The sequence below is a fragment of the Tiliqua scincoides genome, chromosome 1 (genome assembly GCF_035046505.1).
Source record: "Tiliqua scincoides isolate rTilSci1 chromosome 1, rTilSci1.hap2, whole genome shotgun sequence".
Lineage (NCBI taxonomy): Eukaryota > Metazoa > Chordata > Lepidosauria > Squamata > Scincidae > Tiliqua > Tiliqua scincoides.
This window is the reverse complement of record NC_089821.1, coordinates 64,951,058-64,966,209: the sequence shown is the minus strand read 5'-3', so window position 1 is coordinate 64,966,209 and position 15,152 is coordinate 64,951,058. Positions and strand designations below refer to the sequence as shown.

General features: G+C 43.9%; 1 protein-coding gene across 1 annotated transcript in view; it reads right to left on the bottom strand.

Annotated features, from left to right (window-relative positions):
* VWCE (von Willebrand factor C and EGF domains) overlaps nt 1-10,453 on the bottom strand; it is a 39,835-nt gene extending 29,382 nt beyond the window's left edge. The window contains exons 1-3 of the mRNA XM_066619799.1: nt 10,344-10,453; nt 7,741-7,835; nt 5,901-5,990 (exon numbers count right to left, since the gene is read on the bottom strand). Coding sequence (XP_066475896.1) covers nt 5,901-5,990; nt 7,741-7,835; nt 10,344-10,453 — 295 coding nt within the window. The remainder of the gene's footprint in view (nt 1-5,900; nt 5,991-7,740; nt 7,836-10,343) is intronic.
* Nucleotides 10,454-15,152: the final 4,699 nt, after the last annotated feature.

Below are 15,152 nucleotides of genomic sequence, written 5' to 3'. Positions count from 1 at the left end.
GGAACACTTAAACTAGGGACCAACTCCCCCTACTAGTGGAAACTGATATGGGCACACTCCCTGAACATATATACACTGGGTGGCTCATCAAACATGCTATTGCTCTTCCAACACTTTATGGCTGGAGCAGGAAAGCCCAACCTGCAAGCCCACCACCATAGGGAGGGACTGTATCTCAGAGAATACATTCTTTGCATGCAGAAGGTGCCAGGTCCAATCCCTGATATCTCCAGATAGGACTGGGAAGAGGCTCTGCTTGAAACCCTCGAGTCTAGACCAGTGATTTTCAACCTTTTTCATCTCATGGCACACTGACAAGGCACTAAAATGGTCAAAGCACGCCACCAGGTTTTTGAAAATTGACAAGGCACACCATGCTGCCAGTGCGGGCTCACATCTCCCATTGCCCCTATTAATAAATTCCTGTGGCACACCTGTGGACCACTCGCGGCACACCAGTGTGCCACGGCGCAGTGGTTGAAAATGGCTGGTCTAGACCTTCTCTTTCCCTATAGTCGTGAGAGAAAAAGAGGAACTCAGGAATAGCAATTGTGAAGGGACAGTAGGTCCTGTGCTTAAGGAAAAGCAAAGCCTGGCAATAAACAGGTGAGGAGTTCAATAATGATGAAAGAGCAAGCAACATCCAGTGTGGGTCTGCAGCTAGTATCTAAATAGCTTGCCTGAGGCTGTGACTCAATGAAAAGCAAGGGGAAGAGTATATATAGGATTTCTATATTCCAGTTCTTCCAAGCTGGAAGGTCTAATCTGAATCTTAAGCAAATTGAGTGGTGAGTCAAAGAAGCATTAAGCCATTTCTGCCCAACATTGTATATGCGTAACAGGGATCAAATGTGTACACCTGTAGGCTGGGCAGAAATGGGTTAAGCATCACTGATGCTGCTTTTCCACTCTAAATCACAGCCTCCTAGTGTTTTGCAATGAAGAAATGGGCCATTGGACTTTTTTACACTGGTATATGTGACAGGCATGTATATCACATTTTGTTTTTGCTGTAAAATAGCCTCAAAGTAACTTACAATAATATGTACAGGTTGAATCCCAAAAACTAAATAAAAGTTAACATAAGAAGTAAGAGTTCGTAATTACCAGAGGGATAGCCATGTTGGTCTCTTGCAGCAAGAAAACACGTTTCCCTCACTTATTTCACCTACGCTTTTACAGCCCACTGAGGATTTCACTTCATGCTTCTGATGAAGTAAATGGTAGTCCATGAAAGCTTATGCTCAAATAGTCTTTAAGGTGCTCTTTGCTGAGCCTAGTAAAATAATCTTAAATCACTGCAAAGGCTATAGTATCCTTTATAATCTGTTCTTTTTCTAAGGTATGGCAATTCATAGCTATACATATTCCTCAGTGCATACAGTTCCATGCTAAAGCTTTTAGTTGGCACTTTTATTTTGGACTCTCATGCACCCTTCACAATCTCACAGATGAAAGTATGGACTTGCTTGTAACACCCCACCTTATGGGTCACTTTGCCGGCCGCACTTGCTCCTCTGTGATATATTGAAGCCCTGATTGCTATTCAATTTCTTTCCAATAATATCTTTGTTTTGGCAGTTTAAGGAAATTGACTTTTGTTGCAACCTGTAAGGTGTTTTGTCTGAAGGATTTTTGACTAGCAATTCAAAACAGCCTCAGTCTTTGCTTTACATTGCAATACTGGTGGGACCTCAGCATCCACCGATTTAGTATCCACTGATCTGACTCACCACTGAAACCGAGGTCTACCTTTAAATGCCTTGTAACAAGGAAAAAAGCACCAAAATCCCATTTCCTACCTTTGCACTATTAAATAATTATCATTTCATTTCATTAGATTCCATTATTCACCACATCTAGTGGCTGAATGTGGTATAGTGTCTATACCAATGCATTCTGGAGCAACAACAGAGGAGCAAAAAGCCTAGGTCTTTAAAGCTATTTTTCCACTGATTTATTTTTATTCACTGGGGTTTCTGGAATGGAACCCCAGTGGATAACAAGGCACAACCTGTATGAACAATGTACTACATTGCAGGGCTGTCATAAGCTACACTCACTTAGACACAACGTCTCCACCGTATTATAATGGTATGGCAATTTTATAAAAGGTTAATACTTTTTCTAAAAATCACATTAAAAACGAAATAACTGTGAATGAAAAGACCACGAACTTTGGTCTTTGTTACTACCTTTGGGAGCAAGGGAAAGGGGGACACTGCTGCCCAGTTATAGCTATGTTAAAATCCTGGCATTTCTCCATTGTAGTTTATGTGTCGCTCTCACTTCCTGGCCAGGGAAGAAAAAAACATTTTAAGAACACACCAGAATGTTCCATCCTCAAAAAATGATTGTGACTGTCAACTTTTCCTATAGTATAGGACAGTCATAAATATGAAAGGAAATGAGTCTGACATCCCTATCCTAAAATAAAGCCATTCAAGAGAAAGAAGAAAACATGCCTTGTTCAAGGTCCAGCAGTGTTTCAAGTGACAATTTTTTAAAAAGTATTTTTAAGATAGGTTCTTGCAATATGTCTATTGTTAATCCACAGTGGGACTTGAACCTAGAGTCTTTGGGAAATCTTGTTTGCTTGTTAATGTGCAGCTGACATGGGTTATTGCATTATTATTTCGATTACAAAGAATATCAGGACAGCCGCTTGATATTCTCTATTTCTGGTAGGGTCAAAGCTAATGATAACTGAAACATTTTCTATGCTGCTGTAAGACAGTTTGAGCACATTCCTAACTAACTTTCCAACACTGGCATAACTATGCCAGTGGGGCATGTGCTGCATCCTGCAGTCGGGAGGCAGTCATGGAGGCCTCCTCAAGGTAAGGCAATGTTTGTTCCCTTACCTTGGAGTTGCGTTGCCCTTATGTCAGTGCTGGAAAGTTGGTTAGGATTGCGGCCTTTGTCTCTCAGTCTAACCTACCTCACAAGACTTTTGTAAAGATAAAAACAAGATATTTGTATTATTAGCATATATATGGTGCTTTTTTTTTTTAAGCAAAATGTAGTTCACAAAGCTAAATAAATAAATAAAATGTAAATAGGAGCATTGTGAATATTGTAAATAAATGTAAATACTGTACACCTATTTACCACACCCTGAACTCCATGATACACAAATAAATCCTTGGTAAGCCAAAAATTTGACCCAACCGGGTTCTTTTTCTTTCCTTCTTTTCTCCCTTCTCTTTTCTTCTATATAGCTTATTGTAGAAAAGAGGGCTGTGGCTGAGTGGAAGTGTATCTGTTTATATTCTTAAAGCTCCTTGATCCCTCCCCCATTTTATTCACTTAGGTAGCAGAGAAAATGTTGCATTGGGAACATCCACCTTAAGCAAAAGATGCAAAAAAGGAACATTTCTGTCCTGGCCTCACAGATCTTTAGCAGCAAGCATTTAAGTTCTCTACAAGTCTTCATCAGGCAAAGCAGATGATAAGGGGAAGAGTACTGGGCATGGTGTTGTCACCTCTGAGTCTGCTGTACATAACTTAAAATGGAGTGCAGGAAGAGTTTAAGACTGTCATTCACTGCAGACTTTGGGTTATAACAACATGGCCTGCCTCGCTTGCTGGTTGCAGCTTTTGCTGTGTTTTGATAGCCAGCCTGATGAAGAGTTCTGGAGAATTTTGCTTTGTTTTTGCTGGAAAGCTTGCTCCTAAGAAAGATATCACCACATCATGTTGTTTGAATTATTTCTAATAGACTAACAGAGCTACCTAAAATGTTGAGTATTGAAGGCCAGAGCAGTACTTTTAAGTACAGGGGAGAAAGGTGGCTTTTCAAGGGGATCACTGCCTTGGGTCTGCCTGCTTCAGATTGGGGAGATGGGAGGAAAAACAGCAAGACTCACCCTGGATCCTCACCCCTTCACTGACCTTGCTTCAACTTCTTGGCAGGGCTAGAGAATTTTTTCTGATCCTGTCAGTGGGCTATAGGGAGCTGAGGGGGCAGGCTGATGGCGAGGCTGGCACAGTGGGTAGGCAAGCAGCCTTCTTGTTGCTGCTGGCTGCTCCCTTCAAGGTCCCTCACCACCTCATTGCTTGAGAACCTCTCCCCTCTCTGGTTTACTTCCTCATCCCAAGCAAGCCAAAGAAGCAGTGTGACAATACATTGGCCACCTCCTGCTCCAGCTCTAGCCCAGTTCTGCACAGGCATGCCAGTTTTGCCTCTCTTCCTGGCTCCTGTTAACCCATTTTTGCCCATCCCAAAGGTCTACACATTTGGTCCCTGTTGCATAAGTGCAACATTGGGCAGAAATGGCTTTTAAGCAACTGGGCAAAATGCTGTCTGCATGTTTGGGAGTGTATCTCAACTTCTACATGAGGTTCTACATCTTCCTTTTCTTTTTTTGTCGAAAGCAATGGTTCAACTAAGTAGGGCACGACAGGCACAGAACCCAGATAAAACCCAGCCATTTGAGTACAATGGCAACCCAAAGGGGTACAAGCCAGCTGCTTCAGCAGGAGGCAGATAACTGGTGTGACTAGAAAGGAAGTCAGGAAAGGATGCCCTTTTCAACAAGCCACATGGCAGGGCCAAATGGCTGAGGCAGAACTACCAGACCCAAGTACTCCAGGACTTAGTATGAGCAGGGAGAAAGCATTTTATTGTAATGACCATGACACCACTGCATATTAACACAGATTACAAAAATAAGAGAAAAATAATACACTTCACATGCACACCATTGCAAAACCTATGATTACGTAAATTGAAATGCATCCAAAACCTTACGACATGTTTTTACAATCCTTGTTCTCAGCATAGCTTGCATTATTACTCTTCATATAAACGAACAACAGGAGCCTATTTTCCTTAAAAGTTTTCTACTTGTTTCCCTGCCCCCTCAGAACCAGTCAAAGGATGTAAATTAGCCATCACAGTGAAATCTCCTAACCATTCTTCTTTTGCTGGTCTAAAGTGGGGGCATTTATGAATTTCCCTAGAGTATCACTGTGTTTAAGATGAGTCCTGGGGAGCAGAGGAAGAGGTACTGCTGGAGCTGTGCCTTATGACAGAGTCTCTTGCACAGCAGGTACCAAATCTCTAGAGGGAGGCTGGCCATTGTTCAGTTACCCCATGCAAAGCCCAAGCAGACTCCAGAAGGAAGCCAGCCAGCATTGTGTTCCAGCAACTCACAGAGAAAAACAGCTTTAGGCTACCCAATGGTAGCCAATGAATAACAATAAAAATAACAGCCTTTTACAATTTCACTTTGTACTAGTAAGAAAGTTCAAAATACCAAGTAACCTACCAGGGGAGATGTAGATTTATCTTCACATTACAGGAGGAGGAAACTGAACCACTGACTTGCTAGAGCCGATATAGATTACAGATCTCCTGTTGCAATCAGTACAGGCTTCTAGCTCCGGGGCGAGAGTCCATATCATCTCAACTTTCATGCTTCCACAATTATGTAGAAAAAAGAATATTGTAGGTCGTGTTGCAGGAGAGCAAGGGTGGGCAAGTTCATCCCTCCAATCAATCACTCTCTTCCACTATAGAGCAACCTTTTTTTATCTGCTTGTAATAGAGATTGCCACCTCCCTACACCTCGTTACCCATCCCAAAATATTTTTTTCTACTGCTGCCATTAGAGAATTTTGGCCAGGACAATTTTTTCAAACATAGCCCTATGGTGCTAGGAGAACATGCACCAGCTGAAATTCTTTCTCCACAGTTACTGAAGATATAGGAACCTCAGACTCAGGAAAACCGCAAATCTGTCATGCTTCCAGCGTCTCTGTGTGTTCTAACTGCTGAACGTTAATGCCTCCTCAGTCCCAGATATAGAAGACCTCTTGCTGTGGTCACTAGGCAGCTCCTCACAGGAGTCTCATGGTCATGAATCACCAGCAATATCCCACAGAGTTCTCCTTACCTTGGCAAGTAATGCCCTGCCCTCCATCCCTGCAGGAGCAGACGTTGGGAGCAATACACAAACCACTGCCACAGCCAAAGGAACAAAGTGCTGTCAGAGAGGCAGAGAATGCATTGATTAGGGACAGGCAATAGTTACAGCCTACCGCTATGTCAGCAGAAGAGGAAAATTGCTCCCATTCCATGGCTCATCACGATCCACTAATGACACTGCTGTTTTCCATCTCAAACTATTCTCTTTCTTTTATACCTTCTGTAGTTGCATGAGCATGACTTTCCCCATCAGTGTGCCCTGGCCTGAAGTGTAGAAGCCTGCTTTCTCTAGATCAGAACTTAGCAACTCTAGCCATCAGTAACAAATGGTGAAAGTGGTTGGGGAACAGGTGCTCTTATCTTTTGTTGCCAGATGCTGGTCGTGAATGACAGCTGCTGGTAGTAGCCATTAAAAGGACCCAACAGCTTGATCCCATGTGGCTGCGCAAACAAGTAAGCCACTAGAATGGGGAGCATCAGCAGCAAGAACAGATGCAGCAGGCCTTTGCATTGCCACAGCGCTGTGACTCACTATTGCTACAATGGGAAAACCCATCTTTTCCAGATGTGCTGCTGCAACATCCTGTCTGGTACAAATTATGTGTGGCAATGCATGTTATGAGAGATTGCTTACCCTGGGGGAGCTGCTGCAGCAGTGGCGCAGATCCTAGCAGCCCAGAGCTGCTCTGGAACAGGGTCAGGATCCAGCATAATTGCAAGGTCCTGGTCCCACCCCCACTCTCCCACCGCCCGCCGGCCACCCACCTTCTCCCCATCCCAGAACAGCTCCTTCCCACACCCTCCCCCCAGACCCCTATGCCAGCCGTGTTCAGCCAGCATGGACCTACCTTCCTCTGTCAGCACAGAGGCTGGATGCAGCCTCCTGCACTGGTGCAGCTGACACTCAAGGAGGTGCAAACATGCTTTACGGCACACTTGCAACCATCCTGGGCTGGCACAGGGGACTTGCACTGGCTCAACACAATGTTAGGATTGCACCCAAAGTGAATTTCCTTAACTCAAAACTGACCAATGAGTCTGAGTGTTCTGAGAGCTAATGAGGTGTTATTATGACACAGCACGGGACCCATAAGATTATGAGTCAGCTCCCTTTTTCATGTTTCAGAACTAATACTCGAACTCCTATTCAGTTGTGTATCACCAAGCTGGCCACTGTTGTTGTTGTTTTTGTTGGTTACGGATTGGTTGGGTGACCTATACTGTTCTGTAGTAAAATAAAGTTAATAGGAATGACACCATGAGTTACCAGACGGAGTGACACCAACCCTAGTGATGCCATTGGTGGGAAGCATGGGTGTTGGCTTAGATGACTTTTAAAGTGGATTCTAAACATTCATGGTGGACTATAGTCAGTCTTTCAGTGGTTATTAACCACAATGGCTACATTGAGCCTCCAGGTGAAGGGGAAGTATGTCACTGGTACAAATTACATGATATAGAGATGTGTGGCAATGCATGTGATGAGAGATCGCTCAGTATCCTGAAGGGTTTTCAGTCTCCATTGAGCCAACTGTCACAGCATAGGTAGGCTACAAATGTAGATTGGTTTTATTCCCTGTCATGCTCTCCCCTCGTATCCTGGTGACTAGTTGGTTAGGTGCTGAAAATTCTACTTCATTCTTTTCTCACAAGATTCAAATTCCCAGTGAGAACAAGTTGCTGTTATACATCTTGCTCACTTTGGGATTTCTTGTAATCCGAGCTAAGAGGCCTCAGACAAGATCAGTATGTGATGTAGGAACAATGCAGAGAAACGACAACATTTTCCAGAGGGCTCAGGTACTTACGAAGGGTGCACTGTCCACTGCCTGGAGATGGTATCCACCCAGGGCAGCATCCACTTCCAAAACCAGAGAGGCAAACATGTGGCCCCAGACGGCGCCTACGAGTCAGAGACAGGATGAGAATTTGCAAGATTAAGAACTATCCAAGCTTTGCTCTGTCTGAGCAGAGGCTTGGTTCGCATAACTGTTCTGCACATAGTAGGTTGGGATTAGCATTAACACAAGGTTGCCTGAATTATGCAGCACAAATACAAACTGCAAGTTTACATGAAACCACTTAATCCCATGCATGCAGCCATTCAGGCTTGCCAAAGTATGAAGTGGTCATATTAACTGACATTGAGCAAGATATTGTGTAGAAAACTGGAACAAAAATCAGTGAGGACCCATCTACAAGTCACGTTAAGTATGTTATGAAGATGTGTGCTTAGGATTGGCAACTTTTCTTTAACAAAAGCAACCACAAGGGAGGGGGGACACTTTCTCCTGGTCAGTGGCATAGCTAAGGAGGTGCAGGGGGTAGCAGTTGTACCGGGCATCAAGTTTTAGGGGGGCAACAAGCTGAGCTTGACACTAGTGACCAAAATTGAGAAAATCTTGGTATGTATGAATAATACCATCATGTTGTATATCATTGGAAAGGTATTTTAATGCAGAATGCAGTGAAACAAACTGCACTGGAATATCTGTATTCTGTCAAACGTTATGACCAATGAACCAGAAAATGAAAACACAACTACCTTGTAGAACAAAAAGTGGATTTGCTTAACTTGAGTTTTGACCTATGAGACTGATTGTTCTGAGTGCCAATGAGATGTTATTATGATACAGCCTGGAACCAATAACTTTTTATTTATTTACTTAATTAAATTTTATTTTGTCATGCGGGGGGCCTACAAAATCTTCTTTGACCCCAGGTAGCAAATAGATGCCTTAACTATGCCACTACTGGGGGGAAGGTAGTTTCCTCCCAATTTTCACTTTTTTAAAAAAGCGTGATGTCACTTCCGGTTGTGACATCACTTCCGGGGCAACATTTTGAACTTGGCACCCGGCTACACGATCATTAGCTATGCCACTGCTCCCGGCCATAATTTCCCATTTAAAATTATTCCTCCTTTTGAAGCTGCTGATTGCTCCAAATAGCTACTTTGAGGGCAAATAACAGTTGGGCAAGCAGAATTTTGTAAGGAAACAGTGCAAGAAAAAAGGTTAATCCTATCCTACTTGTGCCATAGTCTTGATCCAGATTGTTCCCCCCCTCTCTGCTTTTTTGTTTAAAAAGAAAAGTTGGCAGTCATCAGCATGCCTCTTAATGTCTTGAGCAGAACTTGTGGTTTGGTCCTACTATATTGAAGCTGTAGAAAAAGCCATGGAGGCAAAGGCAAACCCAAATGATACTACACTAACCATTCCTTGGCAACTAGAACCACAGGCTGTAGCACAAGAAGGTAGACCAATGATTTATTGTTTTATCTGGCTGTCCACCTTTGTACAAACTATAGAAATGCAAACCTTCCCAGTGCCATGTTGCTTGGGGGCTTGTGTGTTACGGAATGGTGCTGCTATGGCCTTACCATTCTCATGTGATGGAAATAAAAGTCTTAAGGTTGATATCAAGACAGCAAACAGAACAGAAGGGAATGGTGGGGTGGAGATGGGGCCGCCCCATACGGTTGTGCTTTGCACAAGGGTGCTGCATCTAAGGGGGCACCATTCAGACAAGGAGAGGAGGATGGAGCTGGTGGAATGTAACTTCCAACCGGGAGGAAGGGACATTTTTTCTAATACACACAAAGGTTCATTAGCCCATGCACAAAGGCATGGGCTAGGGGAGACCCTGGGTGGAGAGAACAGCTGCATCCAGGACATATAGGAACATAGGCAGAAAAGGTATCATACAGCAATGCTAAATAGTATTCTGGGCTAAACCCCACAACCACTCTGCTCATGGTTAGCAACTCTTTTCTTCTTTTCTTTTCCATATTGAAGTGATGTTCATTGGAACAGGTTGTCTAAATCTTCTGCTGCAATCACAGGTTGCATTTTGCATACCACCACTAGCTTTACAAACATGCAAAACTGCATCTTCTAAGAGTGGTCAGTGATGGGGATGGGGGAATATCAGCCTGCACTGAAAAAAGCAAGGGCTTAGGTGCTCAGTCAATCAAATGCGCCATCTCAGTCAGTCAACATTTTAGCCACTCTTGTGGTTGTGCAAATTGACCCGGAAGCCGATGTTGTCAGGTTTCCAATCACAACCTAGGACCTGACAGTTCACACATTGTTTAGAGGAGGAGGGATCTGTGCAAAGAGGGAAATCAGCAGCACTTCAGACTTAGGATCACAACAAGATGGGGAGAAAGAGGTGATGACCACCCTTAGGGAAACAAAGTATTCCTACATGCTGACACTGCATTCCCTAGACATATGCATGCTCTGCAAGCTCACTTTGGTGTAAGTAGGAGCACTACAAAGTCTTTGGCCCAGTTCAGGGGGTCTCCAGGTTCCCAGTCAAATTCTGGAAGAGGGGAAGGTAGCTAGAGGAGAAGGTCTAGGACTTGACTGGTTCTGTACAGGGATGGCTATTTGGGGGGGGGGGGTACCTCTCCACGGCGAAGTTGGCAAGTTTCTTCCTTCCTGTGTAGACTCTCCCCTGGGCCCCTTCAAGGAACACAGACACACAGGCAGCCTGGAAGAGCAGCTCCGCAAACATGACAGGCGTCTCCCAGTCCACAGAGATGCTCACTTCAGAGCCCTTTCCTTCCTTTCCCTCCCTCCTTTCCCACAGGCCCCTACAGCATGGTAGTTCTCTGGCCTCTCCTCCCCACCAAAGGATGAGGCTGGGGGCTCCTCCTGGGCAGAGGAGGGGAGCTGGGATCAATGATCTCAGGCTGGGGGCAGCATTGGGAACAGACTCCTCCCCACAGTCAGGCTGCTCAGATTCCTGAGCTCCCCCAGCCCACGTGTTAGGAGTGGAAAACTTTGCCTGTGTGCGTGTGTATGTGCAAGAGTGTGCTTGCCTTCCCCCCTCCCCACAGGGGCAGAGGCACCATGAGAGGAGATGCGGTGGGAGGAGGATCCCTTCCAAACACAGCAGCTCTGTTGTTTGACTGGGAAGAGGCTCACCCCCCCCAACCCTTGCAGGAGTCTCCTTTTCCACATCTGGCAAGGCTCAAGAATCCCCCCTCCCCTTTTCTCTCACTGGGCTGCTTTCCCGGCTGCACCAAAGAGGAGCTGAAGCAGATAAAGTGTTCCAAGTCAGACCCAGTGGGGTTGACAGCACAAGGCGCATGCCAGATGTGAATGGCTGGTTTGTGCCATTGAGGACAAAGTGGGTGCCCCATTCCAGACCTGAGTTCCAAGGTGCAAAAGGCAGGCCAAAAAGGCTTCCGTTCTCTCCAGCTGCACCTTTACTTCCACACACCTAGAAAATAAGCAGGTGTATTTGAACTTGACCCAAATGTGATTATGTGTAATATTTCTCATGGAGGCTTTAGATTGGCCAGCATATGTACATATGTGTGCATACTCACATGCACGCATGAACACCCCCCTCCCTCTGCTCTGTTCCACATGCTATATAAATGGTAGAATCATAATTAAAAATTGTGGTATACCAGAGAGCAGAGCTAGTAAAAGCTAGGACTAGGAACCAAGAGTAATGGGAAGCTCTTCTCTAAAACATCTCACACCTAAGATTTCATAAGACCTCTAAACTAATCTTATGTCAAACAAGAGTGATAAGAAATTGCTGGAGAAAGGATGGCAGACTGGGCATTGTGTTGTGCTATAGCTCAAACAAACACACAGGCTATGAGACAACAAGGGTTGAACCCCAGAAAAGAGACTTTACCTTCCTCTCTTTCTGGCTTGCTCGTGTCCTTTAGACAGATAAACAATAAACTAAGTCCCTTTCCTTATACTTTGACCGCTCTAGTAATCATGCATCCTGCCAAGTCACATTGTTTCTCCCAAGGGAAACAGAACAAAAAAACTCCTCACCAGAATACTACAGCTGCTTTCCTTCCAACTGGGCTGCTTTCTGGCTGAACAGCAGCCCCAGTTGGACACAATACAGCAAGGGTTTCACAGCTGGGCAGTGCCCCCCCCCCCCGCTTACTGTACTTTTGAAAAAGTATTACTTTTGAGTGTTAAGGAAATGAACAGGGCAATCCTATGCATGTCAACTCACAAGTTCCACTGTGTTCAATGGGGCTTACTCCCAGGGAAGGGGGTATAGCCTATACTGTATAGGATTGCAGCCCAAGAGAAAACATAAGATGATCCATGTTGGATCAGTTGAAGCTCAGCAATCTCTTTCTGTGATGCTTCTGGGGAAGGCAATAGTTCATCCCATGTACAATATATCCAGAAAACTAGCATGTCAGTGCCAAGACCATTGTCTCTCTAATATGCTAGCTTTCCACATTTTTTGTTAATGAGGAGCATATAATCTCTCATCCCCCTTGCATTCTGTGATGGTTCAAACCCAGAAGTGCGATAATGCCCCCCATCATATATTTCAGCACTGAGCTTCATACTATACCTTTTACCTTTTTCTGAGGGTTGCTTCTGACATTATAGGATGCTATCCTTGATATGTGTACATCATATCCATATGTGATTGGATTTTATTTCATTATGCACACTTATTTTTGATACTAACTAATCCTCTGTAGAATTATAGAAAATGCATGCATATCAGGAACACATAATGCATGAATGAGATGAAAGCATTCATTTAGGTATGCAGATCAGAGATGGAAGTGGCGTGGGGTCAAATGCCTCACCCCAACCATCTTGCTTTGATGGTAGTCAGGGCTGTAGCCCCTTCCACAGCCTTTCATTAAAAAGGGGGTGGGAGTATCTAGTCCTAATATGTAGAAATACACGCAAAATCATGTCTGCAGTATTCTACTCACAAGTAACTTTCTGAATAGTGAGCTGCTGGTCCAGACCCTCTTTTAGTACATATGAACATATATACATACAGAGAGAGAGAGAGAGAGCACGCAAGAATGCTTGTACTGGAAATTCTAGGACATGTAGTTTGAGACAGACAGAAGTGTGCCATTCAATATGACATGCTCTCTTAAGTTCCAGAGTTTCTGTTGATATTTCATGAGAATATGCACTTGTACATAATTAATATACTTGCATTCTATACTGCAGTGTTTGGCTTTAGATACAAATAGGCAGTCAGGAACAACAGGAGCCTGAATAAAGGGAGCTAAAGAAGTGAAAGGACCCCAATCAATCCTTCAATTTTTCAAAATAGATGAGGCATCATGAAGTAAGAACATAAGAACATAAGAAGTACCTGCATTACACATTTGTCCAGGCCCCAAAAAATGTTTGGGCATTGTTTTCAATGTGCTATTATCTGCATTGCACTCTTTTGTCCATAGAAAACACAAGGTTCACTGGAGGTTCACAGAGTATAATTCATAGCTAAATTATAATTCTTCTTCACCTTCTCCACTTTCAAAGGTGAGGTATATAAAAAGGGGCCTCTGTCTGGGTTGATTGCACTTTGAGGTGGTGCTAAATCAGTGTTTCTCAAAATGTGCTCCTAGGAGCCATGGAGGTCTCTGAGGCCCCTCCAGGGGCTCCACAAGCACACCATAAGTGGCCATCATCTGCTTGGTGCTGCAGCACTCTGTGCATGCGCCAACACTCTGGGGTTCCCTGAGATGCCGCACGTGCACTGGCAGGGCTCTCCAAGAGTCCACTGAAGTGGAAAGGGTTCAGGAGACTAAAAAGTGTGAGAACCACTGTGTTGAATCATGTGAGGAAAGTGCATTTCTATTTATTATGCAGCATTGTCTACATAGTTAACAAAGTTTATGCCCACTGCATTTGTTTAGGAATATTAGCTGGTGTAGGCTGGATTGACTTGGGGGTCCTCCCCCTCATCCTTTCTTAGCTACTGGGCAAGTAGCAGACATATCCTCGCAGTATTTTCCCAACATTTCCTAAATGTCCAATTTCACAATCTGTACCCCTACCAGTATTCACATAATTGCAGATATATTTACTTGCAACTATTTATATATTTGTGAACATTCATACGTTCAAGCAGAAATAGTCATCCTAACTGAAGCAAGGACATGCTGTTGGTTTGGCCTTGAATAAAGTAGTAACAGAATCACTGGGAATATCATGCAGTAGTCTCAACATCTCTTATCGTAGATCTCTTCATCATTCCTTCTGGGACTGTAGCCAGGCTCTTTAAGAGAGCTCCTACTATACAGCAACTTGGCCACTAGCTACATGGGGAGGTTTACAGCTCTGTGTTAGATTACACAGTTTGAATGACTTCTAAAACAAATGTTTCCCCCAGATACCCTACTGCAAGGGAAAACCATGTGAAGGACAAAATGTTTTACTGGAAGTTAGTGCAGCCTTTGGCACTAGTTGTCTTAACACTTCTGCTTATTAATTGCACTGTACAATGCTGCATAAACAGTGAAACCAAATGCTTGCAGCTACAGTCATAGAATCCCTTCAGAATGAATAGGAGACCATAATGATCTACTGAAGCAGGAGAACCTGTACAGGACATGGCTCGATGCTTGTAGCTAATACAGGTGCCAATTGACAACCCAAAAATTACTTGGTAAATGCTCTGCCCTCTGCTGGACATTATAAGGAATTGTTTCTCTGTCACTTCAGTTTTCTACCATACTGTACATACATATTTGTCGAAGCTTTACTGCTAATACAGAAGACTCCCTCCACCCATACACCTAAAGCAAGTGTTCAGGACCCTTTTGTAGAATTGGAAGCATGGCAGATATCAAGATTTGTTCCTCTATACTACAGTACTTCAAAGTGGGGGGATGAAGACAAGCAATGAGTTTTCTTTGCTCTGCAGTACAGTAGTTGAAAAAAATAGCTGAGGCTGAGAAGTATGACCATGAGAGACTCACGTGCACCTGTCTGTTACAGAGGATTTTAAACCACTATGGTATTTATTAAAATCATTATTGTCCACCTTTGCATATAAAATATTCAAGGTGATGCTCAGTTCCTTCCTTGACACTTTCCAAGCTCTTCTGAGTACTGGCACCTGCATGGGTAGCACTGATGTGCTGTATGAAGATTTGTCTGTGAGACAGGTTTGAATGATGCCTTCCCTATGGAACATGAGCAAACACGAGCTTAGTTCTAATGAGGACTGGGTATCATTCCTGTTGAAAGGGAAGTGAGGGCAGTGGACAAAAAACTCCTAGTGGTTAGAGCCTCTTCTGAGCCTGCGTGCTGAAGGAAAACTTCATCCAAGCACTCACTAGCAGTAGACCAGAGCTGGTGAACCTTATCTTCTTTGTAGGTAGCAACAGAGTGATTTAGGGGGTTCAGGAAGAAAGCATGGTGCTTTTCAGTCCAACTCTGAGCCACTCTTTTTTCTT